The sequence below is a fragment of the Malus domestica genome, chromosome 11 (assembly GCF_042453785.1).
Source record: "Malus domestica chromosome 11, GDT2T_hap1".
NCBI lineage: Eukaryota > Viridiplantae > Streptophyta > Magnoliopsida > Rosales > Rosaceae > Malus > Malus domestica.
The window spans coordinates 14,726,668-14,752,160 of record NC_091671.1 but is presented as its reverse complement, the minus strand read 5'-3'; the positions used below and the strand labels follow the sequence as shown (position 1 = coordinate 14,752,160).

The following is a 25,493-nucleotide window of genomic DNA, read 5'->3' as shown; positions in this document are numbered from 1 at the left end:
TTCAACGTGAAAAACGAGAAATTTTCCAGTATGACAGTAATACGATGACACATGCTCATATGGTATTATGAAGTTGCACGTTAAATCGTTTAAACTTTTAAATTTTATGTAGCCGGTAAATTAAATTAAATTTATTTAACAGCAATATTTACTCATATCAAATTTTTTTTTCGTTAGTGCTTGGAAATTTTCTGGTTACCAAAAAATCTCAAGTCACTATTCAACAGTGACATCTTATATATGAAGCCAATGGAAAAGTGAATAGTGATATGGTGTAACCAAGTTTCAACAAAAATATTTGGACAAAAATGCCCCCAAAATAAAAAACTTCAAAGGCATTTCAAAATAATGCATCAAATAAGGTAGATGCATTTTTGTCATTTTAATAATATTTTTTTAATAATTAATATTTTTTTGCTGTTTTTTTATTTATTTTTAAATTAGTGTATTACAATAGGTTAGTAATAATGTGATTCAATTTCTCTATTTTTAAATACATTCAAAACATCTTAAGAGGCGTGTAATGCTGATTATAAAAAAAAGGTCATTCGCACACGGATAATAATGTGATTAAATTAGTTGTCAAATGATTGTTTTTTTAACAAATGATATTATCTACACTAACTCGAAAATGATTAACCATTTTCGAGTCGTTTTCTGGCCAAACCATAGTGAGCTAGCCATCGAGAAAAGTACCATTATCTTCGTCTCATTGACAAGTATGATTTTCGTTTTTTAATCACTCTATTTTGTTGAGTATTTAAGAAGTTATGAACGTTTAAAGTTTACCCAATTTCTGGCTGAGTTTTCCAATTTTCCCGCGGACCAGTCACCTTTCAACCTATTTTCTGGCCATCTCCGGCAACCATTGGGCTTCCAAATAGGTATAATCTTATTCTACACTTTCTTATCTTCATTTTGATATATTATGAGTCGAATTTTGTTAAGAAACGATTGAGTTACGAAGCTTTGAAAATTGCCCAAAGAGTTTTTACGGAATGACCAAAATCATGGATGGTGGACAATTTCAGGAACCATTTCTATTGATTTTCAATTTTAGGGACCATTTCTATTAATTATGCAAATCTTAGGGACCATTTTGGCTATTTAGCCTTTCTAAAATCATTAATTTGTTATTTTACCCTAACTCTCTTAAGTGTTTCATCCACAAAAAAGTTATTTTGGATTTTAGTTTTCCCTGTAAATAAGAGACTTGTTTTCGTTATTCTACAACAAGTCTAGTAAAATGTAGTTTTACGAGTTATATAGCCGTCTCGACAAAAAAATATTATTCGTAGTTTTATATTCTATGTATGCTTGTCACGTAATATAATTTTCAACTAAATTGACTAATCATATCAAAGAAAATCCTATATATATGGCAACTTAAAAAAAAAAAAAAAAAAAAAAGAAGGTAAATTCAAACAAGGTTAACTTTTACAATCTTTATTCATTAATAAAATCATATACATGAAAAGGATTCATGTGTAGACTACAAACAGATAGCACAGGTTAACTTTAAGGGCTTACGACGTTGTCATTTGGATTTATTGTGAGGGAAAAGCTTTATTGGAAGTCCTTTCGTAGGAAGAAGCACAGGTGTCCATATGAATTTCTCATCAGGAAAAACCTTGTCCCACTTGTATTTGGTGACCACGTTGTGCATGAACACCAGTATTTTGAGTCGAGCGTATTCTTTGCCGGGACACATTCGAGGTCCTCCTCCGAAAGGAACAAATGCGAAAGGAGGTGGTCCTTGTCCCTCAAACCTCGACGGATCAAACTTTTCTGGATTTGGGAAGCATTCTGGGTTTTTGTGTGTCGAATGCGGATGCCAATGCAACTGCATATCCATCCATGCATGCATATACATATGTAATCAAGTTTAAATTAAGTTCAGTTAGATATATTGTATTAAAATATTCATTTATATCATGTCCCGTACGCTCATATATATTCCCCATAACTTAAGACGGTTCCCCTTTTTAATATTTACCTGAAAGGAATCAAAAGTAGATCCACGAAACAATTATGTTGATTTTCATGGATCAACCTTACCAAGGAAATCAATGAAATCGGAAACCATAGTCATCTAACTATATAATAATGTTGTCGAGAAAAATGGAATGTTCATGGTGATGGTCATTTAGTCAAACAATTTCCAATTTTAGTATTTTCATACACAAATAATTCTCAAATGTTCACAATGAACCACATTGCAGAGTGACTCTAACAATGACCCCCTATTCATTAAAAGTCCCTCTTAATTAAGTAGGAGACTAGTGCACGTTTGGGATTTTCTTTCGTCCCTCGATTAGTCACGTAGTGTAATGATATTTCTCTCCAATTGTAAACAAAAGGTCTTAGATTTTAATGTTGTAAATAGCAAGTTCGATGTCAACTTATTATAACAAGCATGTGTAGCTTAACCCAAATTATTATAATAGAGTTCTGCTCTCCTATGGTTCTCATTTTGAGGACCTATGAGAAGCAAATGCATATTAGTAACAATATTATATTAGTTTAGATCTAAAGGGTTTATTGCGTTGTCAAATATTTTAAGCATTTGAATTTAAACTAATATAATATTACGGCTAATATGTATTTGGTTCTTACATATTCTCAAAATGAGGACCTTATGAGAGCAAGGTTGATTAAAGGTTTTTTTTAATACTTTTAATTTATTAATAATTAGTGAAGTAAGATTTATTTAATTTATAATTATCTCCATCCCAATAATAATAATCATTATTATTATAATTATAATTTACCTTCATTCCTTTTGGTATTAGATGTCCTTCATAAACGAAGTCGGTCGTGGCCTCTCTAAAAGTCCCAAGACTTGGTGGCAACAATCTCATTGCTTCACATGCCACGCTCCATGAATATTTCATCTTTTGTACGTCCCCCCAGTTCAGCAGCTCTCCTGCTGCTTTTGAGTTTGCAATCTCCATTTGTTCTGTTGAAGTTTAATTTTGGCCACCGAATTAATTAGTTAGGGTTTAATTAATACTCTTAACTTTGTTCAAAAGAAAAAATAAATAAAAATTAAAGTACTCTTAATAGAAACAAGCTTTGATGACATGTGGGTGAGTAAAGAAAAAAAAAATGTGTGAAATTATTTTAGTACCTATATTTTTTTTCCTGATATTTTCTTTTAATTATGCATAAAAATAATATTTTTCTTTATTTTTGGTTGACAAAGAGTCTTCTATTAATAGGTAGTACAGTATCAGTAATTAAGCAACCTATTCTTAATTAGTTGAATAAAGTGAAATTATGTAAATGCATATTATTAACTGATTAGCAAGTTAATATGGCACTAAGTCATTTTTGTCCACTCTACAACGTCATTTCATGATATACACCATTTATTTTCTAAATCCTTAGTTAAAGATAATTAATTTTACCCAAAAAAAATCTGAAGATACATCCTTGTAAAAATAAACTGTAAAACCTAATTAATACGTGTTTGGATTAAAACATAAACTTTGGGCTCAAAAGGGAGTTGGCCTAAAAGGAGGAGATAAGCCCGAAGCCCAGCCGAATCCCAGGAGGCAGAAGAGGCCCTTTTCTGACTAGGTACATGCTATATGAACCACTTGCTCACCTACCACAAAGACCAAGTGGTATAGACCAGCCAGCTCATCAGCCCAAAAACACTTTACAGTGGTAGTACAAGTAAATAGCTGATGAGTCACTACCCTTCAAGATGCATTCGGGCAAGATTACTGCTACAGGAGGCCAAGCCAAAGTGTCTATAAAAGAAGAAAGAGAAATCAAAGATAAGGACACTCAATCAAACAAACAAATACAAGCACAAACTCTGCTCAAAGCCAGATTTGCCTTCAAACGAAGCTGTAGTCAACCCAAGCCTTCATCCCTTTCGGGATAAACCCTCACCAAAAGCCTTTGTAATAGCTCTGCTACCTTGTCCTAAGCTTGCTGTAGTATCGATTTCTTTCTGTAAACTCATCTCCCTACCCCCCTTTTCTAAAGCTCTCAAACCCCTTGATAAACCACAAAGATAGGAAGTTGCAAGACGATCAGCCTTGCCCGACAAGGTTAAACCTTGCCCGACCCTCTTTGTTTTTGTCTTTTCATTCATTAATCTAGCAGTATGTTGTATACTTCCAGTTGTATTCAAGTTATTTCTAGTAAGATGATGATTAAAAGACTTTCTCAGTTCTTGAATCCGATTTGAATATGTTTTCACAGTTCAAACCAGATCTAAGTTCTAAGCTTTCGGGCATGTAAGATTGATCATTTAAAAGTCCTTGGCCTCAAGGCATAAAAAAGAACCTTATGTGAACTTAACCCATCCACGACAAGCTTTGATAACAAGAAGTCCGAAGTTACTTGGGGCGCAAGTAATCGATCTATCTCTTAGTTTTATTTTTATTATATTATGATTATAGTAGAACGTTCGAGTATAGAAGGAATTTTGATGGGAAGCCTCAAGGCCTATACCTAAGGCCCTACAAAGGCACTTATTTAGGTTCATTTTGCTCTGCGGGCTCGGATAATCAGAAGTATAATGGTTATAACACTTCTGCAAACAATAAAACAGACATCGTATATTCGAGTACTGGGTTAGTTCTTGATCGGAATCCTTAAGGCCTACACCTAAGGCCCCACAAAGGCACCTATCATAACTAACACGGCCTCTTGGGTATATGTACAACTAAAACTCAATATCCATTTTACATCTGCCATGCTAAAGATAGCAGTGGCACGCCTGAGCACTTAAAAGTTAACCTTGATTGTGAGCCTCAAGGCTTATACCTAAGGCCCTACAAAGGCACCTTTCAAAGTTAACCATGTCCTTCTCTTTCAGCCTTGCCTGACAAGCCTTGCCAGACAAGCTTTCCCCGACAAGCCCGACAGAAAGCATCAACCGGCGCCAACCTCTCGGGGAGCTGTGTGCTCGTCGGCTAGGAGACATCCCGACGGAAATTCTAGCCACGAACATAGTTTTGGCACGCCCAGTGGGACATACTTAATCAGAGAAATATGTCAAAGTTACCAGAGGATTTGCAAACTACCTTGTTGCAAATGTTGCAAAGATTGGAGAACGCCTCCGCAGGCTCTAGAAAGGAAGCTGACCCGGTTATAAGACCAACTATTCCTGTATCTTTACCTCAACTTGGGGAAAAAGATGATAGGGAGAAGAGGGGATTTAAAATCAACCAGCCAGATGAAGCAGTGATGGATAAACCTGCAGATCCCTTCTCAAAGGCCCCAATAAATATGATTAGTATGGCCTGGGCTGAGAAGGGAAAAGAAAAGGTCACAAGGGAAGAAGAAAGAAAATTGGTTGACAAACCCACAAAAGGGGTGGTCAACTTGCCCGAATATCCAAGAGCAGCTATAATCAAAGGGATGGTTTTGTGCAGTAAGTGCCAATGCGAGTATGAGCTCGAAATACCGTCCACATGAGCCCTCATAGATCATGAACTGATCAGGAAGAATGAAGAAGAAAAAAGAAAAGAGGCACATGAGAAAGCTAGGCAGACTGCAGGAAGGGATACCTCCCGAAGTGTTTTTCAGCGGTTAGGAGGCGATTCCCAACCTAGAGCTTTATCAGAGATATTTCGCAATCATGAAGTTTCTGAGGAGGCAGAAGATGAAAATGTCAAAAAGCCGAAAGAGAGGGGAATAGAGCGCTCTCAGTACGGCCATATGGGAAGAGAAGTCAGGAGGAATGATAGGATAACAAATCATGTCAAAAAAGATAACCTTGCCCGCCTTGGGTGAAAATGGTATGTGGTTGGGAAAAATGGACAGCCCGTTAAACAAATGGGAGCTTCCATGGTTAGAAGGGTCCAAAGGCATCACAAAGCCTACATGAACTCCTTAAAGACCCCTGCAACTTCTGAAGTATCCAAGAATCAAAAGTTGGAGAAAACGTCATCTGGGGGGAGTAGTCAGTTCCGCTGGAGAAGTAAAAAAGAGGTGGAAAAGGCTAATAGCAAGACAGAATGCGAGGGAAACCATGTGCCACAAAGCCTACACCCTGGGAAATATAGGATCTTGAGGAGAGCTTAAGAAGATTTGATCATGGTACCAACAGAGCAGCCTATTTGTTTTGGCACTGTTTCACCTGAAAGAAAACCATTTTCTCTATCATTAGTGGATCCTTTCGGGGAAGTTCCAAGGCAAACACCGTATTCAAGCATGAATCAATAAGAGGGGGCACCAGAACCACTACTCCCAGCAGATGCGATGGCTTGGTTAAATGAGTTCATGGACCAGATCGGGAGCAAGAAAGAAGAACTGCCAGAGCCTAGCAATTTTCATATCAACATGGTGTACGTGCTATCCGCCATGTTTAGTGACAGACCTAATCAGCCTGCCACGATGGAAGGTGACTATGTGACGACTGAGCCAATGATGGTCCATGTCAGTGTTGAGGTAGCTGAAGAGGGAGAATCGGGAAAAGCTGAATCATCTGAAGTATCCAAGGATGGTCCTTTAAGGATCTATACAAACAAAATGGTGTTCAGCCGCCCGAACATTTTGCTTGCCAATCATCTTAAACCCAACCTATATATGTTACAACTCATTTGGAGGGGGTGCCCTTCAAAATGATTTAATTGATGGAGGAGCAGCTGTTAATGTACTACCGGCCAAGCAAATGAAAAAGTTGGGAAGAGGCATAGAAGATCTTATTCCTACAAACCTCACGGTTTCTAGCTTCTCGGGCGCTATCACCAAGATTTATGGGATATTGCCTTTAGAAGTGGATTTGGGGTCTAAACAGATAATGCTGGCATTCTTTGTGGTGGACTGCACTTCCACCTATGGAGCCCTACTCGGAAGAGATTGGATCCACCAAAGTCTTGTCATACCCTCCATTCTACATCAATAAGTGGCTGTTTATCATAAGGCAGGAACGGAGGGACCAGGTTTTTGGGAGATGGTAGAGGCCGAATCACGGCCATTTCTTCCCACAGCCAATGTTGCTGAATCGAGTTCTACAATCCCAACGTAGGAATTTTGAAATGTTCAGGAGCAGATGAGAACGGCCGCCCTACCAAGGTGACAGCCCAAAAGCTTCTAGAATAAGGAATGCTCCTTACTAGAGAGGAGTGGGATAGACCTTGTATTATTCCAACGCCCCTACATCATCAATGATAGAACAAAAAAGGAAGGATCAGGTAATGGCAGTCAAATCCCTGATTAAAAGACTGTTGGTGTATGGGAAAGGAAGAAGGCAAGAAATGGAGCTCTTAGACAGAGAAAAGCAGGAATGGCAGGTAGGAGCTTCGACCAACCAGGATGAAAGCATGGATGAATCTTGTAAAGAAGAATTGGAGAGGGCCATCCAAATGGCCGAGTGTATATATGACCTAGATGGGCCAAACAACCTGCCCAAGAGCCCGGAGCTAGTCGAATTTTTTTGTGCAAAGCCTGATAAGCCACCACCAGAAGTCTAAGATCCTCTGGAAGTTATTGATCTAGGGACAGAGGAAGATCCAAGACCAATACAAATCAGTGGTTTATTGGAGAGTGAGGATCGGGCAAAGATTATCTGTCTTTTGCAAGAATTTAAAGATTGTTTTGCTTGGCATTATACTGAGATGCCAGGTTTAGATTCAACCTTGGTAGAACACAGAATGCCCATCAAGGAGGGATATAAACCTGTTAAGCAAGCATCGCGAATGATGTCAAATGAGGTAGAAGAGAAGGTCAAAGAAGAGATTAAGAGGCTAGTAAAAGCTGGATTTATCAGGCCAGCCAAATATGTGGAGTGGTTAGCCAACATTGTACCCGTTTTAAAGGCCATAACAAAAGCAGTACGATGTTGTGTTGATTACAGAAATATTAATGGCGCTACACCAAAAGATGAGTATCCCATGCCCATGGCAGATCTATCCATAGATGCAGTAGCAAAACACAAAGTTTTATCTTTTATGGATGGAAATGCCGGGTATAATCAGATAAAGATGGCCCCGGAGGATATACATAAAACAGCTTTTAGATGTCCTGGGCATGTGGGGGCATATGAATATCTGGTCATGCCATTCGGGCTCAAGAATGCTGGTGCAACCTACCAAAGGGCAATGAATGCCATCTTTTATGATCTGATTGGCCATAATATGGAGGTGTATATTGATGATATCGTGGTGAAATCCAAGACAGAAGAGCAGCATCTGATAGACCTCAGGCAAGCATTGACAAGAATGAGGATCCACAAATTGAAGATGAATCCAAAGAAATGCGCATTTGGAGTGAGAGTGGGCAACTTCTTAGGATTCCTAGTTCATCAAAGAGCTGTAGAAGTGGACAAGAACAAATCGCGGGCAATAATGGAGTCGCCTTCACCCACCAACAAGGTGCAACTCCAAAGGCTGCTAGGCAAAATTAATTTCTTGAGAAGATTCATTGCCAATTTAGTGGGCAAGATCCAGCCACTGACTCCTTTGCTAAGACTGAAGGATAAGGAGAGTTTCGAGTGGGGACCACCACACCAAAAGGCTTTCAACAGTATCAAAGCTTATTTGACTTCTCCACTAGTGTTGGTACCATCTCAAAGGGGAAAACCCTTAAAGCTATATATCTCTGCTTCAGATAAATCAATCGGGAGTTTGCTAGCTCAAAATAATGAAGGCGGGAAAGAACAGGCAGTGTACTACCTCAATAGAATTCTGACCAAGGTAGAAACAAGATATTCCCCAGTAGAGAGATTGTGTTTAGCTCTGTATTTTACTGCCAATAAGCTGAGGCATTACATGTTACCGTGCACATCATCGCCAAGATAGATGTGATAAAGTACATGTTATCAAAGCCAATGCTAACAGGAAGGATTGGGAAGTGGATTCTAGCATTATCAGAATTCAGCTTTCAGTATGTACCCCAAAGGGCAATCAAAGGCCAAGCAATTGCTGACTTCTTGGCAGAGCATCAAAAGTCTCAAGATGAGATAATCAATATCCTAGGAACCCTGGAAGTTACTAGTGTTTGGATCCCACCAAGTAAAGGTATCTCGGGCAAAGAGGAGTGGGTCCAGCAAGAGATAAGAAGAGTGGCTGGTCTATGGATTACTCATTGGAAGCTATATTTTGATGGTTCCTACACTCAGAAGGTTTCAGGAGCTGGGATTGTAATTATCAACCCTCAAGGGGTTTATCATTATTACTCATTTCTCTTATATTACCAAGGGAATACCAATAATCGGGCAGAGTATGAGGCCTTAATAATTGGTTTGGAAATCTTGATGGATTTGAGGGCAATGGAGGTAGAGGTATTTGGCGATTCAGAGTTAGTAATAAACCAGCTAAATGGGGAGTTCAAGTGCAGACATATCACCATGGCCGGATATTACTTGGCGGCCACGCAGTTGCTGAGTTATTGGGATTCTGAGATATCGGTTAGTCATGTTCCCAGAGGATCCAACCTAACGGCCAACAAGATGGCGCAATTAGCCTCAGGCATGCCAATACAAGAAAGAAAATATGGGTTGGATGTTGAGATTCAAAGAAGAAACCTTCCTTCTATCCTGGAAAGAGGATTTAGTCTGGATATAATGGTTCTAGAAACTAAGATAAACAATTGGAGGTCGCCCATCATCCATCGTTTAAAAGATCTCTCTTCACCCACAAGCAAGAAGAATAGACATCAAGCAACTAAGTATGTCTTGTGGGCGAAAGACCTGCTAAGGAAAACTCCCGACGGGTTACTATTGAAATGCTTAGGCCAAGAGGAATCTATGAGAGTAATGGCCGAAGTACATGAAGGAGTATGCGGAGCACATCAGGCTGGAACGAAGATGAGATGGTTGTTTAGAAGGTATGGTTATTTATGGCCCGACATGGAAAAAGATTGCAAGTCCTATGCCCGAGGATATGAAGAATGTCAGAGGCACGATCCTCTCCAAAATATACCCTCAATACCTTTAAATCCAGTGGTTAAGCCTTGACCCTTCAGAAGATGGGCAATGGACTTCTTCGGGCAGATCTATCCGGCTTCTAGTAAAGGGCACACTTTCATAATTGTAGCAACGGATTATTTCACCAAATGGGTAGAAGCCTCGGCCGTAAAATCCATAACCTCAGCTACAGTCAAAAATTTTATTGAGACCAAGATTCTGTACAGATTTGGAGTGCCTAAAACCATAGTAACGGATAGTGGACCATCTTTTATTTCAAAAGAAGTTGAAGAGTTTGCAAACAAATACAAGATAAAGATGATCCAGTCCAGTCCCTACTACCCGCAGTCAAATGGCCAGGCAGAGTCCAGCAACAAGATTTTGGTAAACATTATCAAAAGAATGGTGATAGATAGTCTGGAAAAGTGGCATGAAAAGCTGGGGAATACTTTGTGGGCATACAGAACTTCCAAGATGCTTTAACTTTCGGGCAAGATGCAGTGCTTCCTATGGAGATCAATGTAAGTTCTGTCAAAATTCAAAATCAGTTTGGGTTGCACAGCCGAATCCCAGCCGAAACCCAGCCGAATCCCAAAAGGAGGAGATAAGCCTGAACCCCAACCGAATCCCAGGAGGCAGAAGAGGCCCTTTTCTGACTAGGTACATGCCATATGAACCACTTGCTCACCTACCCCAAAGACCAAGTGGTACAGACCAGCCATCTCATCAGCCCAAAAGCACTTTACAGTGGTAGTACAAGTAAATAGCTGATGAGTCACTACCCTTCAAGATGCATTCGGGCAAGATTACTGCTACAGGAGGCCAAGCCAAAGTGTCTATAAAAGAAGAAAGAGAAATCAGAGATAAGGACACTCAATCAAACAAACAAATACAAGCACAAACTCTGCTCAAAACCAGATTTGCCTTCAAACGAAGCTGTAGTTAGCTCAAGCCTTCATCCCTTTCGGGATAAACCCTCACCAAAAGCCTTTGTAATAGCTCTGTTACCTTGTCCTAAGCTTGCTGTGATATCGATTTCTTTCTGTAAACTCATCTCCCTACCCCCCCATTTTCTAAAGCTCTCAAACCCCTTGATAAACCACAAAGATAGGAAGTTGCAAGACGATCAGCCTTACCCGACAAGGTTAAACCTTGCCCGACCCTTTTTGTTTTTGTCTTTTCATTCATTAATCTAGCAGTATGTTGTATACTTCCAGTTGTATTCAAATTATTTCTAGTAAAATGATGATTAAAAGACTCTCTCAATTCTTGAATCCGATTTGAATATGTTTTCACAGTTCAAACCAGATCTAAGTTCTAAGCTTTCGGGCATGTAAGATTGATCATTTAAAAGTCCTTGGCCTCAAGGCATAAAAAAGAACCTTATGTGGACTTAACCCATCCACGACAAGCTTTGATAACAAGAAGTCCGAAGTTACTTGGGGTGCAAGTAATCGATCTATCTCTTAGTTTTATTTCTATTATATTATGATTATAGTAGAACGTTCGAGTATAGAAGGAATTCTGATGGGAAGTCTCAAGGCCTATACCTAAGGCCCTACAAAGGCACCTATTTGAGTTCATTCTGCTCTGTGGGCTTGGATAATCAGAAGTATAATGGTTATAACACTTATGCAAACAATAAAACAGACATCGTATATTCGAGTACTGGGTTAGTTCTTGATCGGAAGCCTCAAGGCCTACACCTAAGGCCCCACAAAAGCACCTGTCATAACTAACACGGCCTCTCGGGTATATGTACAACTAAAACTCAATATCCATTTTACATCTGCCATGCTAAAGATGGCAGTGGCACGCCTGAGCACTTAAAAGTTAACCTTGATTACGAGCCTCAAGGTCTATACCTAAGGCCCCACAAAGGCACCTTTCAAAGTTAACCCTGTCCTTCTCTTTCAGCCTTGCTCGACAAGCTTTGCCCGACAAGCCCGCCAGTGAAGCAGAAACCCGACAGAAAGCATCAACCGGCGCCAACCTCTTGGGGAGCTGTGTGCTCGTCGGCTAGGAGACATCCCCGACGGAAATTCTAGCCACGAACAATACGTGCATACAAAATTCACAGAATTGACCTCGATCACTACTTTTCTTAATTAACATGGCCACTTGACAAGCAGGTTCTTAAAAGACTCATTTATTGAGGTGCCATATTAATCCCTCAATTTCCTAAATCACGTAGGATGAGAAGATTATGATGGTTGATTTTCTAAATTTTAAATAGAGAATTTATTGTTTCTACTTAGCTAGAGCTAGAGCTTTAGAGAATTACAAATTAGTTAGGATAATACTTGTATTTCTTTCTTGGAGAAAATGTGGGAATTCCTCCTTACAAATAACGTGTCTTGATCATAAGATTTCATAATCAGAACTGCACAATCTCTTAATCTTTATTTGAAGATCCTTACAAAAAACCATTCGAATCGGAGCCTGTTTAATCATCCAAATTTATCACAATAAATCAATGGTTTAGGTACCAAATAGCATATTCATAATGAACTGTTGATTTGTTTGATACATTTGAATGACTAAACGATATCGAATTTGAATAATTTTTTTATAGATGATCTTCAAATGAATATTAAGAATTTATTCTGATTATAAAGTTTTATCTGTGAAGATACATTATTTATAAGTGGGGAATAACCGATCATTCCCCCACACGGAAATGCAAGCATTATCCAATTCGTTATTGCAACTTGAGTAGAGACCAAATCTAGGGTTGTTATAATTTATATAATATTTCAATTTGACTACGACGAGGAATGATTCTAATTGAGGATATTCATGATAAATCCATGAAAATGTAGCTTAATTACCTTTAAGCACGGCATCATAGACTTGAGGAAGCTCCGCCAGATACATCATAATGGTAGTCAACGCACTGCTTAGACTGTCATGGCCGGCAACTATAACACCGTACAACTTGTCGGCAATCTCTGATTCGGTTATCTGTTTCCCGTCACTATATGTCTCCTCCATCAATAAGCTCGACAACATATCTCCGTGATCACCATCTTCGTCGACCATACTATTGGCACTAGCAGTGGAAAGCTTTATCCTCCTCTCAACCACAATCTTCTCAATTTCTTCCCTGAGTTGCCTCGATCCTCGAATGGCTCGGTTAAATGTTGTGCCCGGAAGATCGATTGGCAATGCCGTGAATCCAGAAGACAAATCCTTCAATAGCCTTTGTAGTTTTCCCAATAGTTGTGGATCCTCTGTATCTAACATGAGTTTACATGCCAACGTAAACGCATATTTCTTTGCATGTTGGTGAACCTTCACTTGATCTTTATGGTCACAATAGGTAACCAAATATTTTTTGGTGACCGAATCCATGGTTCCTATATACTTTTGGAGGCCGGCAGGCTTCAGATACGGAGCGAGAATCATGCGAAATCGATTGGACTCCTCAGTAATATTGAGTGTTTTTTCTGAGTTACCAACGATAAGCTTATCCAAGTAAGCCGGCCACCACGACTTGACCAGTTTTTCCTCGTTCGAAAAGAGGAACTTGTTTCCTCCCGCAGTGCACAGCACTGCCATGTCTTGAAGCAACAGCGATGTCTTGAAAACCTTGCAAGAATTGCCGGCGGATGACAAGTACTTGTTTATCCTGTCTAACACGAAATTTTCCGGGACACCCTTTTTAGCCGTGCTTAGGTACTCTAGGGTTTCACCGATGATTGGCCATCCTGTGCTTCCAGGTGGGAGCGGATGACGATCAAGTTTTACATTTTTCATGCCGCCGGCGACATGGATATTGTTAAAAACGTAGTAGAGAGAAACACAGGTAAGCACAGAACTAATTAAGATCATGTACAAAAGCTCCATTACGCTCGATCTACTTATAATTCAAGTATTGAACCCTTAATCCTTGAAGCAAGCCATAAATCGATCCTATATATATATATATATATATTAAGAATGGAAGGATCAATGAATTAAAAGAAAATAGCTGAGTTAGCTCGAAACAACAAAGCAAGCCTTCTCACGAATCACATAATTTTGTACACCAAATTCTAGTCTCCACACCAACCTCTATAATATTATTTTAACTTTTTGACTTTAGATTAATTTTTATATGCCCAGCCGTCTTTGTTTACCGTTTCCTTCTTCCAGATGAGCTAAAAAAATACATAAGTCATTATTTAAGTATTTGGACCTGATTTTACGCCATTGACCCAAGCAAACGAGGTCGTTGAATGAGCATATTTTTAGACCATTGGATGACAAAGTTATTAAAATAATTTTTATTATTGAAGGATAATATTATGATTTTAGTTATAATAATGATCTCTTAATAATATATTCAGTTATTTTGACTTAATATTATCTAGATCCTAGCTAGTTTGAATGGTGGTGGAATAATGTGGATGTACATTCAAGCACGGTTGTGTTTATTATAGATATGATTTTCAAAGCAAGAAAGATGGGATGATTATCACATGAAGGCAAATGGTATATTCTTTTTATTATTCATTTGTGATGTTGCTTTGGCCACCTTGGAGATTTTGACTCCAGATGCAATGGTCTGGTGATGAGAAGTGAGAACTGATTGAATGGAGATAAAGTCTGACATATGGTATTTTAAAAGGGGAGATGGTATTTAAAAGGAGATGGCATTTCGAAGCTACATGTGGTCTTCTATTTGGATAAATATGAGAAGGATTATTGTCATTCAAAAATGGGTGGAAGGGATTGTCATGATATATCTTTATATACTAAAACCCAATCAGGTGGTACTGTGGATGACCAGTGTGCTGATCATTTTGCCCCTCAGTTTCTCCCCGCTCTACCCCTTCCTGGCCTGATTCACACAGTGAAAAGACGATTTTGCCCGTTCCTTCCACGCGTCAACCATCGTTGAGCTCTCCACTTCGAGAGTCTTCTTTTAGGTTTAGCCTTTTCTTTTCTGCTGATTCTCTGATCTCTGTATTACTCTCTTCGTTTTTCTCAAATCCTCCGTTCCTCTCAAATATTCTGTTCTTTATTTCACAAAATATTCAGGAGAAAGTTCCTGATTTTCTTTGCGTCTCTGCTTTTGAGGGGAGTTGTGCATCCCTGCAAACCTAGTATATCCTAGAGTTCAATTGGATGAAAAGATTAAAGATGCATGCGCACGTGGCCTTCATTAGCATAGTGGCTGATTGAGTCAGAGTGTGGTAGTGTCGCTGCACTATTAGCAGGTGGTGGTTGGTTTTTATTTTTTTATTTTTTTTATTTTTTTTACGACGGTGGTGGTTGTGTTAAGAGTTATAAATGGATTCTACATGAGTGCTAGGCCGCGTGGAGCAAGAGTTGTTAGCCTTATAAGGTTATACAATTAAAATACAAACGAAAGAGTGATTGATCTGATTCCAACGGCGGTCATGGAAATTGAACACGAAAGGAAGTAGGCACGGCAAAACCAAGATCTTCTATAAGTTCCTAGCCGAATACAACTACTCTATGGGAAGCATTATGTTGTGTGTTCTAGGGCTTATAGGGACCAAGGTTTATATATAGGCTAAAAGCTAGGGTTTCCATCCATAAAGGAAACCTAAACTTACTTTCTTAGCCTCTAAGTTAAGTATCATAATTATAGTCAATTAAGGATTCCATCAATCCTATTTCCAATATAAGACACATGATATAGGATTAATATCTTTAAGAGATCGAATCACAATCAACATTATTTCTCCAATATTACATTCCTATTACATGTAGTAGACTACTTAAAGGCTGATTTATATTGGATAAATCCAACAAGAGTATCACTATAAATACGAGGTGATTCGCAGATCTTCAATTCAACATACAGACGTTAAACGCAAACTCTCGCTTGGATAAACAGTATTATGAAGGCAATCGACGATATATATGGAATGTTGAGGACCGACGGTGGTGGCATTACGAACGGAGCAATAAATTTTCAGTACGTAGTGCTTATTACGTCGCTCAGGGACTGAATTTAACAAATGGAGAGGGTGCCACGGGTTCATCTTCCTCATCTAGTGGTGTGGTGGGGAAGTTAGGGAAAACGTTGTGGAATGCCTATGTCCTGGGGAAAGTGAAGATTTGTGCCTGGCGTGCATGTTTGGACTCCTTGCCAAATCGGTTGAATCTTAGTGAGCGGCGTGTGACGAGTGGTGAGTTGTGTGTGGTTTGTTTGGGGGGGGGGAGGAGGGGAGAAAGAGAGTCAACAGAACATGTGTTTCAAGAATGTAGCTTGGCAAGGGCGGTGTGGTTTCGTAGTTTGGGCATAAGAGTAGATACGGGGAATCATATGTCTTTATTACATTGGTTGGAGAATATTTATGTGCAATTCCCTTCAAATGGCTTCGAGCTATGGTTGATGATGATCTAGTCTCTTTGGCAGCATATGAATGATATGTTCTGGAGTGGTTCTTTGTTACCTTCACACGAGATTGTGATTAGAACAGAAGGATGGAGCATGAGTTTCACAGGTGGCATAAGATTGCGGGGCATACGGTTATTCGCGAGGTTCAAAAGTGGCGCAAACCAAAGGAAGGCTGGCTCAAATGCAACTTTGATGGGGCTTAGAGCCAACATGGTCCTCGGGGGGGGGGGGGGGGGGGAGGGGATATGGGTTTGTGATAAGAAATTAGCTAGGTGAGTTCATAGCAGCGGCTGCAGGTCCCATTGTGAGACCAGTCTTTGCAATTCACACGGAATTCTGGGCTGCCCGTCAGGCGGTGATGATGGTGCACCAGTGGTGGTCGGAGGACTACCATAGTATTTTTGAAGGCGATGCTAGTTTGGTGTTGGCTGCTTTGAAGAGACAAAGGGATGCCTCTTCTCTATTAGGGCCTATAGTCAACGATATGCAATTTCTCCTTGCAGGACTGCTTAATTCGAGGGGCAATCATGTTCAGCGTGAAGGAAACGAGGCAGCGCATCGACTTGCTCCGATAGGTCTTACTAGTTCTCAGGAAGTGGTGTGGTTTGAGGAGCCGCCAGATTTGATTCAGGACATTTTAGTAGAGGATGGTTTATAATTTGTTTATTTATTGTCAAGTGAGGATAGGTTTCAGTTTGTGCAAGACGCTCTTTTCCTTAGACCAGGTTGAAAGCCCCGACAAGGTTTTTATCGAGGCCCATTGAGCATATTATCCTCAGTATGTACGTATTATATGTTGCTTAATGAATATTGTACTTTCTTCGGAAAAAAAAAAGGCAATCAACAGTAGAGTCAGGCAATCAAGGCTTGAGTTTGGATAAATAGCACTGCTTCGGGTTTGGTTGGTTACTTGTCCAAGTCTCTATCAACAGGGAATTTATGAGTCCTTGTTGGAAGAGGTCATCCCATTAGTCTATTGGAAGGTGAGGTGTTATACGTTGTTCAACACATTGAAAGATGAACCCATTTTATAATTGGACATTCACAAGTGCATTTTAAAGTTTGTCATTCCGACGGCCGAACCACATTTACAATCAATACACTTATTTCTTTTGAGTATTTGTGTCCATACAACTGATACTAATTCGGCAAACTTTGATTTTCACGAATATAATTAAACCAGCCGATAAGATTTAACATAGGTTTAAATATTTTATTTCTTATTTTTATGTCTATTTTGCCCTTAGGCTAATAAGAACAAAATAAACTCTTTAATTTCATGCATCCTTTTATTCTTAAATTTGAATTTTTGAATTTTATATATTTGATTGTACACATTAAATTAAAGAACTGAAAGCTTCACCAAGGTCCAGGCAATTAATTTAATTGTGCTTTATGATTGCTTTGCGAGACTGTTTTGGAGTGAACATAAGGAATTCGATGTTCGATTTCAAACCCAAAAGACATGCTATACTTGTAAAAAAAATTCTTCGATATAAACTCTTCGACATTATCCAGTCTTTTAGACTTTATGGGATAATCCAATTGGTGTGCCCTTAAAGTAAAATTGACCCAGAGGTTAGTAGCAATGTGTGTGGACCAATATATGACTAGTGTGCCGATACATCAACCAAAACCATAACTATTTACATGGTCCACATTTTGATTAAATTAGTTCACAATTATTCCCTTGAATCCACTATGAAAAGAGGATCATGTAGTATATTTGCTAGGGATGATATAGAAATCCAATTTCCTTAACAAGCAGACTTGGCAAAGTGTGCTTGTAGGTGCTTACTAAACCCAAGTGCAAGTGTCGCGTAGCAATATAAACTCGAAGTCCGAGAGTCGTATTCCTTAGAGTGTGTTGAAAAAGAACGCATAATTATCGAGACTGGAACAAAGAACAATATCGAATGAGATGTAACTTATAGAAGAAAAGTTCAATAATTAAAAACACAAAGCATTAGGGTTCCCCCCGCAACAACTATGCAATTTCACTATTTCGAATCCTTTTTATAACTCAACTAAGATACCAACAACAAGTGCTCTCAACCGGAAAATATAGCAGTTAAATTTTCCACATACAAAACTACTTGAAAAGTGATTTTCATTGTAGATATTCAAAACAAAATGCCCATTCAATTTCTTATAGAAATAATCCCAAATATAATTTGTACCTACGACACAAAATATTAAGAAATTACTCTATTGAAATCATACCAATCTACTAATTTATTAATCCACCAAAAGCATGAATGTGAAACAAAACTATAGGAAAAACATGATTAAACCTATGAATTATAACCAACATTCATCAATCTGAAAATAGAATAAATCAGAAATTCCATTGAACTTCCACAATATAAAATTGACATTGAAACTCCGAAATAGAATCGAAATAATAAAACTACATAATCGTAATATAGGTTTCCCCCTAACCTTAGCTAGGGAGATTAGTTCTCCATAAACTATAATAGAATCAGAAAATGTCTAAAATTATGAAAGGGCAAGCTGATCCAAAAACATAAAAATGGGAATGGTTATATTGAGCTGCTGCGCAGACAAGCTCCATATCGCTCTTGAATAATGGTCATTTATCAACCCATTATTAAGCCAATTATAACTTAACCGTTCCTTGTTCTTTGCCTTCCCATGTCTGTTTCATTTTCTTTCCATAACTGACAAGCTTAATCACCAATTTATTATCCTTGCCTCTTGGGTTAACTCGTTGCAAACAGCCCCATCTTCTCTTCTTCATCTCACCGTTTAACTTCTAAGAAATTCCAATAAATGACCTGACAAAAAAGATCAAGATAAAATGAATATCAATCCACATGTATATTGTAAGCCCCAAAACGTGACCTATACTTCAACCAATGTCATAAGGCATTCAAATTAAATTAAACTAACTGATTAAATTAAGGGAATTGTTATTGGCACTCCAAAAATCTCATTCTACACTCCAAACTTTCTATATTTGGAAAGATAAATACACTTGTGAAGAGTGTAGAATAAGATTTTTGGAGTGCCAATAACACTTCCTTATATTAAAACCAAGGATTTATAACATGATTGTTGTGGAGCTAAAAATATTCGCTAGGCGACACGTGGACTCTTGGACAAAAGAGGACAAAAATACCCACGAAGCATACTAGGATTCCTACGTGCGAGCAGTGGGCAATCATCTTTCAATCAAGTCAAAAGTGCCCAAAAAAGGTAACAATTAAAAACCTCTTTTATCAAATCCTTTCTATAAGGTATTTCCCAAAACCTAGTATTTTCTATTTCATTATTTAGCGAATCAATTAGCTAAATAATATATACCTACCATGTCTCCTAAAATCATCCTTAATAGTCAATAAAATCACCCAATTAATAGCCCAAAACCGGCCCCCACTATTCACATCCTCATCTTTCCCATTTTCCTTATCAAAATAGTCAATCATTTTTATAACCACCCATTTATTCTTTTCATATTTAATTAGCCAATAAATTGGCAAATTAAACATGAAATTAACCCCCACAAAAACCCTATGGCCGGTTACTATTATTCAAAATAGGGCAAACCCTAACTCTATAAATAGACACATATTCTCACCAAAAATTCATTCCAAACCTCTTGCAAAAAATTCCAAATACTCTAAACACTATTTCTCTCTAAAAATTCTAACTTTGGCATCGGAGTTTCTTCGGCCAAAGCCCTCCCCCCCCCCCATTCATCGTGGGCGCGTGAGGCTTTTGGCCTTAACCTAAGGTGCTAGTTGTTTTGTAGGTGCAAAATCGTCCAAGATCGAGGAGGAGAAAATTTGCATCCACAAATTGGTGCTTTCATTGAGAGTTGAAATCCATACTCGTAGAAGACTCTCGCACAAAAAGGTTTTTTTTTTTCTTTATTTTCTAGTCCATTTGAATATTTTTCATACGTTCTTATTATTAGAATTTTTTACTTGCAAAGGTTCTTTGATAAAACGTATAAGAAAAATATAATGGCTGGAAATTTAGAAAATTCCGCAAGTAAAAATTCTAATATTCAAGAAAGGGAATTGCGGAGATCCGTGAAGCAAAATGCGACAATAAAGGGAGCGGCATCATCACCACGAGCTTCCACCATGGGAACCACCGTGGTGGCTACCTCGGTAGCCACCCGCAGCGAGGTCCATGGTGCCTTCACCACAGCCACCATGGGAATCACCGCGGTGGCTACTTCGGTAGCCGCTCGTGGCGAGGTCTATGGGGCCTTCACCACAGCCACCATGGGAACCACCACGGTGGCTACTTCGGTAGCCACTCGAGGCGAGGTCCATGGAGCCTTCACCACGGCCCGAGCCGTGCCATCCAAGTTTACGTGGACCCAAGCCCAAGCTTCGCATTCACGTGCACCGCGCATTGAGCAGCCTGCTCTTGTAGCCCAGCCTGCTCCAACGATCCAGCATGCCCCAGTGATCCAGCCTGCCCCCGCAGCCCAGCCTGCTCTCATGGTTTCCCAAGCTGCCCAAATCGGCCCGAGACAATTTCAACCATCCGGACCAATCATCGAGGCTGAGGCGTTTTCACCACATTTCTTTGCAGATTTGACATTCCCCAACTCAAATCTCGCACTTGGAGTCAACCACCCTTTTATTGTTCAAGGTGGTGCATTTCATCCAAGTTCTTCCAATCCGAATGGCGAACAAAACTTGTCCCGACAAGTCATAGAATTGACGAGCGCCCTTGCACAACAAACTACCTTGGTGAATCAACTTTTACAACGCACTGAGATGCAACGCGCCCACGATGAAGTTTCCCGAAGTAGAACAAAGGTAGACAATGAGCCTTTTAAGCAGTGTTCTGGAAAGCAGCCATTCAACCCATCACAAGTTGAGCATTCAGACAGTGCACACTCTCGATTGGGCCCCCGAAATAGCGTATACTCTCGTCTTAGCGCGCGGAGGAGCGTGCATTCTCGGTTAGGCCCACGGGCAAGTATACATTCACGGTTGGGGCCACGCTTTGATAATCAACATGGGCAGCCTTCCAGGCAGAGCATTCATTCGCGATTAGGCTCACAAGGAGTATTCTCCACATCACATCGGAGCAGACAGCCTGACAAACGGAAGGAAACAATCATTCAATCCGGCTCTAGTTCAACCGGTAGCCTGCAAAGAAATCCCTCGCCTGCTATGAATCTATCTCATCCATTGCAGCCACAGCGTAGACGAGCCGAGCGAGAAGAAGAGCAGCCTAGACCGGTAGAAAAAGACCAAGGGCAGCCAAAGGCTCCGCTACCCCAACAAAAGCAAATCCAAGAAGAGGTAGAAAGGCTTTTCAATGAACGGATGCGTGATTTTCGGCGCAACGAAATGGTTGATGAGGCACTAAGGCGAGATATGACCAACATAAGCAGGTCACCTTTCGCGGATGAGATCGAGCAGGCAGAGCCTCCGCGCAAGTTTAGCATGCCGCACTTCACATCTTTCAAAGGAGACGGGGATCCCGAAAGACACTTGAAGCATTACCGAAGTGCGATGGTCCTTTATCGGAATAATGACGCCCTTATGTGCAAAATATTCGCCACTACTTTACAAGGCGAGGCACAAGATTGGTTTCATACCTTGCCGGCACGATCTATCCAGAATTTTGATGATCTTTCCTTGGTTTTCACCAAAGAATACTCATCTTATCGATCGATCAAGAAGAAGTCCGATCACCTGTTCAACGTAAAGAAAAACTCAAAAGAGTCGCTTCGCGATTACGTGAAGAGATTCAAAGCAGAGAAGGCGAAGATCGTCGGATGCGACAACTCAATAGCAAGTGCAGCCTTCCAAAAAGGACTACTAGCAGACCACCCACTGTTTGGAGAAATGATCATGAAAGAAGACCTAACTCTAGCAGATTCCTTTGCTCTGGCAGAAAAGCATGCGCTTTGGGACGAGGCTCGACAAGCAGAAAAGGCTCCCGAACAGCCTCGAAAAGAGTTGGCAGCTGCTCAAAAGAAGGATGAAAAATAACCCAACAAAGGCAGGCAGGAGTTCAAGCGTAGGGACCGACCCACGACCAAAGAAGGCCCGATGACCAATAACTATTCTAAGTTCTCAATTCCGATTTATCAAATCCTTCGTGACATCAAGAATGAACCATGGTTCAAGTTGCCGAAACAGTCAAAATGAGATACTTCCAAGTTGGACCACACCAAGTATTGCGCATTCCACCGAGGTCCTGGTCACACAACCAACTACTGCTACACTTGGAAAAACTACCTAGAGAAACTCGTGAAAGAAGGCAAAGTCGATAGATATTTGGACAAGCCAACTGAGCAGCCAAAAAAGAATGCAGACGGAGATGAGGAACCACCAACTAAGATGATTCGAATCAATGGCATTTTCGCTGAATCCGAGCACTTGGGGGCCACTAATAATTCCAAAAAGAGGAAGATCCAGGAGGCTTTACTAATCTCACAAGTTCAAGCAGTCGATACCCAACCTGGACCTATCATTGGCTTCACGGAACAGGATGCAGAAGGAGTCGACTTCCCACACGACGATGCATTAGTAGTATTTGTCCAACTAGCCCATGCTATAGTCGACAGGATGATGGTTGACAATGGAAGTGCGGTCAACCTACTTCAACTTTCAGTCATTCAGAAGATGGGCCTGGAAAGTACAATCATACGTCGGGCAGAGGTACTTACTAGATTCAACGGACACACCTCAACTGCCATTGGCCATATCACACTTGACGTAAAAACACCGACAGTCGTCTCAAAGCAAACATTCATGATTGTAAGTGACCCGTTTCCCTACAATGGGATTCTTGGGAGACCTTGGTTGATCAAGCTGGATGCTGTCACTTCCGTCAGGTATCAAAAAATCCGATTCCGCATCCCGGGAGAAGGAGTCGGAGAGATCAAGTCTGACCAGGTTTCATCCCGATGATGCACTGTGCAAATATTGAAAGAAACAAAGAAGAAGACCTTTACCCCCTAGAGGTTACCGAAGTCCAAAAGGGCAAAGAAATTGCCAAATAGCAATTACAACAGGTGGATCGAGAAGATGGCACCCAAGCAGACAAGATAGGATGGAAACCCGAAGAGGACGCCGAAGACATCATTCTTGATCCCCAGTAGCCGGAAAAGACGGCTAAACTTGGCTCACGACTAAGCCCAGACGAGAAGGAAGAACTCACAATTTTCCTTAGGAAAAATCAAGATATCTTCGCATGGTCACCATCCGACATGCCCGGTATTGATCCCAAGGTGGCCTGCCACAAGATGCACGTCGATCCAACTGCCAAACCGATAATTCAAAAAAGAAGACATTTCGCTCCCGAACAAGTAGCGATCATCGAGGCAGAAATTGACAAACTATTGGAGGCCGGTTTCATAGAAGAGGTAGCACACTCGGCATGGCTTGCTAATGTCGTACTAGTCATGAAGAAAGAGAAGGGCAAATGGAGGGTTTGCGTAGACTACACCGACCTCAACAAAGCATGCCCAAAATACCATTATCCTGTCCCCCGGATTGATCTATTAGTAGATTCAACTTCTGGAAACCAGTTGCTTAGTTTCTTAGACGCGTACTCCGGCTACAACCAGATAGCCATGCATGAGCCCGACAAGGAGAAAACTGCGTTCGTGATAGAGCGAGGCACTTACTGCTACAAGGTCATGCCCTTTGGACTCAAGAACGCGGGAGCCACTTACTAAAGGCTAGTAAATATGATGTTCAAAAAGCAAATTGGGGTAACCATGGAGGTCTATGTCGACGATATCATGGTAAAGGGCAAGCAGCGATCAGATCACATTCGTAATTTAGCAGAAACTTTCAATATCCTTAGAAGGTACAAGATGAAGCTCAACCCCACCAAGTGCACGTTTGGAGTATCTTCAGGCCGATTCCTAGGGTACTTAGTAACCCAACGAGGAATTGAAGCACATCCCAAGCAAATCCAAGCAATCATAGAGATGAAATCTCCAACTACCTTGAAGGAGATCCAAAGCTTGACCGGACGAGCAGCCGCCCTCAATCGCTTCCTCTCACGATCCACCGATCGATGCAAACCCTTTTTCAAAGCTATCAAGAGGGCACAAAGAGACAAATGGGATGAAGAATGCGAAAAAGCTTTCCAAGACTTGAAGAATTATCTCACATCACCTCCCTTACTATCCAAGCCGGAAGCAGTGGAGGATTTGTACATTTATTTGGCAGTTTCTGAGGTAGCAATGAGCTCTGCTCTCATATGAGAAGAGCTGGGGGCCCAACTGCCGGTATTCTACACTTCTAAAGCTCTTCTCGATGCGGAAACAAGATATCCGAAGATCGAAAAATTAATTTTGGCGTTAGTTGTTGCGACTCGGAAGCTCAGACCATACTTTCAAGCTCATACGATCATTGTTATGACTCAATATCCCTTACGATCAATATTACATGGTCCGGACGCTTCTCAACGAGTGATGAAATGGGCATTGGAACTTGGCCAATATGGTTTAGTTTTTCGACCTCGCACAGCGATAAAGGCCCAAGCATTGGCAGACTTCGTGGTAGAATTCACACCTAGCCTAGGCAACGCAACAGTGCGGCCCAACGACGCCCCAGAAGCAGCCGAGAGTACCTTAGCCACACTTACTCCATCCAATAAAGATTTCTGGAACTTGCATGTCGACGGTGCATCCAACTATAAAGGCTCGGGAGCAGGTGTAGTTCTTGTTACTCCAGATGGCTCAATGCTCGAGCAGGCGATCACTCTAGGTTTCAAAGCATCCAATAACGAAGCAGAGTACGAGGCTTTACTAGCAGGCCTCCGAATGGCAAAAGACTTGGCGGTGAAGAAACTCGCAATTCATTCTAATTCCCAACTAATCACCAGCCAGGCTACTGGGGAATACACGGCAAAACACCCAAGGATGGCACAATACCTAGAGAAAGTACGCCAGCAGCTTGAAGCATTTCAGACTTACACTCTCACTCAAGTTCCACGGGCAGACAATGCACATGCAGATGCACTAGCTGGTTTAGGCTCCGCCCTTGACCACCAATTCAAACGCTCAATTCCGGTGGAATAGCTAGACAAGCCAAGCATAGAAATGGAGTCGATAGCTGAAGTGTCACAGGTTAGTGTAACTCCCACTTGGCAAAGTTCAATTATAGACTACTTGGTCAACGGCACATTACCCACAGAAAGATTGGAGTCAAGGAAGCTCCAAATTAAGTCGGCACGTTACTATATGTGGAATGGCATTCTCGTCCGAAGATCCTACACCGGACCACATCTCCGCTGCCTAGCACC

At 40.5% G+C, this 25,493-nt stretch overlaps 3 protein-coding genes across 3 annotated transcripts; 2 read left to right on the top strand and 1 right to left on the bottom strand.

The window, feature by feature from the left end:
* Positions 1 to 1,415: 1,415 nt before the first annotated feature.
* Positions 1,416 to 13,864, bottom strand: LOC103447994 (beta-amyrin 28-monooxygenase-like). The gene is made up of 3 exons (XM_008387228.4): positions 12,703 to 13,864; positions 2,772 to 2,959; positions 1,416 to 1,843 (listed from the first exon to the last, which is right to left on the bottom strand). The coding sequence occupies exons 1-3, from the start codon at positions 13,718 to 13,720 to the stop codon at positions 1,538 to 1,540; spliced, it is 1,512 nt and encodes a 503-aa protein (XP_008385450.3). The 5' UTR covers positions 13,721 to 13,864; the 3' UTR covers positions 1,416 to 1,537.
* An 8,706-nt stretch (positions 13,865 to 22,570) lies between these two features.
* Positions 22,571 to 23,143, top strand: LOC139189443 (uncharacterized). Its single transcript, XM_070808398.1, has one exon. It carries the CDS (start codon positions 22,571 to 22,573, stop codon positions 23,141 to 23,143), a length of 573 nt encoding a protein of 190 aa, XP_070664499.1.
* Positions 23,144 to 24,603: 1,460 nt separating this feature from the next.
* Positions 24,604 to 25,269, top strand: LOC139189442 (uncharacterized). Its single transcript, XM_070808397.1, has 2 exons — positions 24,604 to 24,983; positions 25,074 to 25,269. The coding sequence occupies exons 1-2, from the start codon at positions 24,604 to 24,606 to the stop codon at positions 25,267 to 25,269; spliced, it is 576 nt and encodes a 191-aa protein (XP_070664498.1).
* The last annotated feature ends 224 nt before the right edge of the window (positions 25,270 to 25,493 follow it).

Bases quoted from the DNA above. Each gene is read 5' to 3' on its own strand.
- LOC103447994 (XM_008387228.4), bottom strand. From the start codon at position 13,720: ATGGAGCTTTTGTACATGATCTTAATTAGTTCTGTGCTTACCTGTGTT. The intron at 2,960-12,702 runs GTAATTAAGCTA...AAACTTCAACAG, and splicing joins CTATGATGCCGTGCTTAAAG to AACAAATGGAGATTGCAAAC. The intron at 1,844-2,771 runs GTAAATTATAAT...ATGGATATGCAG, and splicing joins TAATACCAAAAGGAATGAAG to TTGCATTGGCATCCGCATTC.
- LOC139189443 (XM_070808398.1), top strand. From the start codon at position 22,571: ATGATTCGAATCAATGGCATTTTCGCTGAATCCGAGCACTTGGGGGCC.
- LOC139189442 (XM_070808397.1), top strand. From the start codon at position 24,604: ATGACTCAATATCCCTTACGATCAATATTACATGGTCCGGACGCTTCT. The intron at 24,984-25,073 runs GTACGAGGCTTT...ACTAATCACCAG, and splicing joins GCATCCAATAACGAAGCAGA to CCAGGCTACTGGGGAATACA.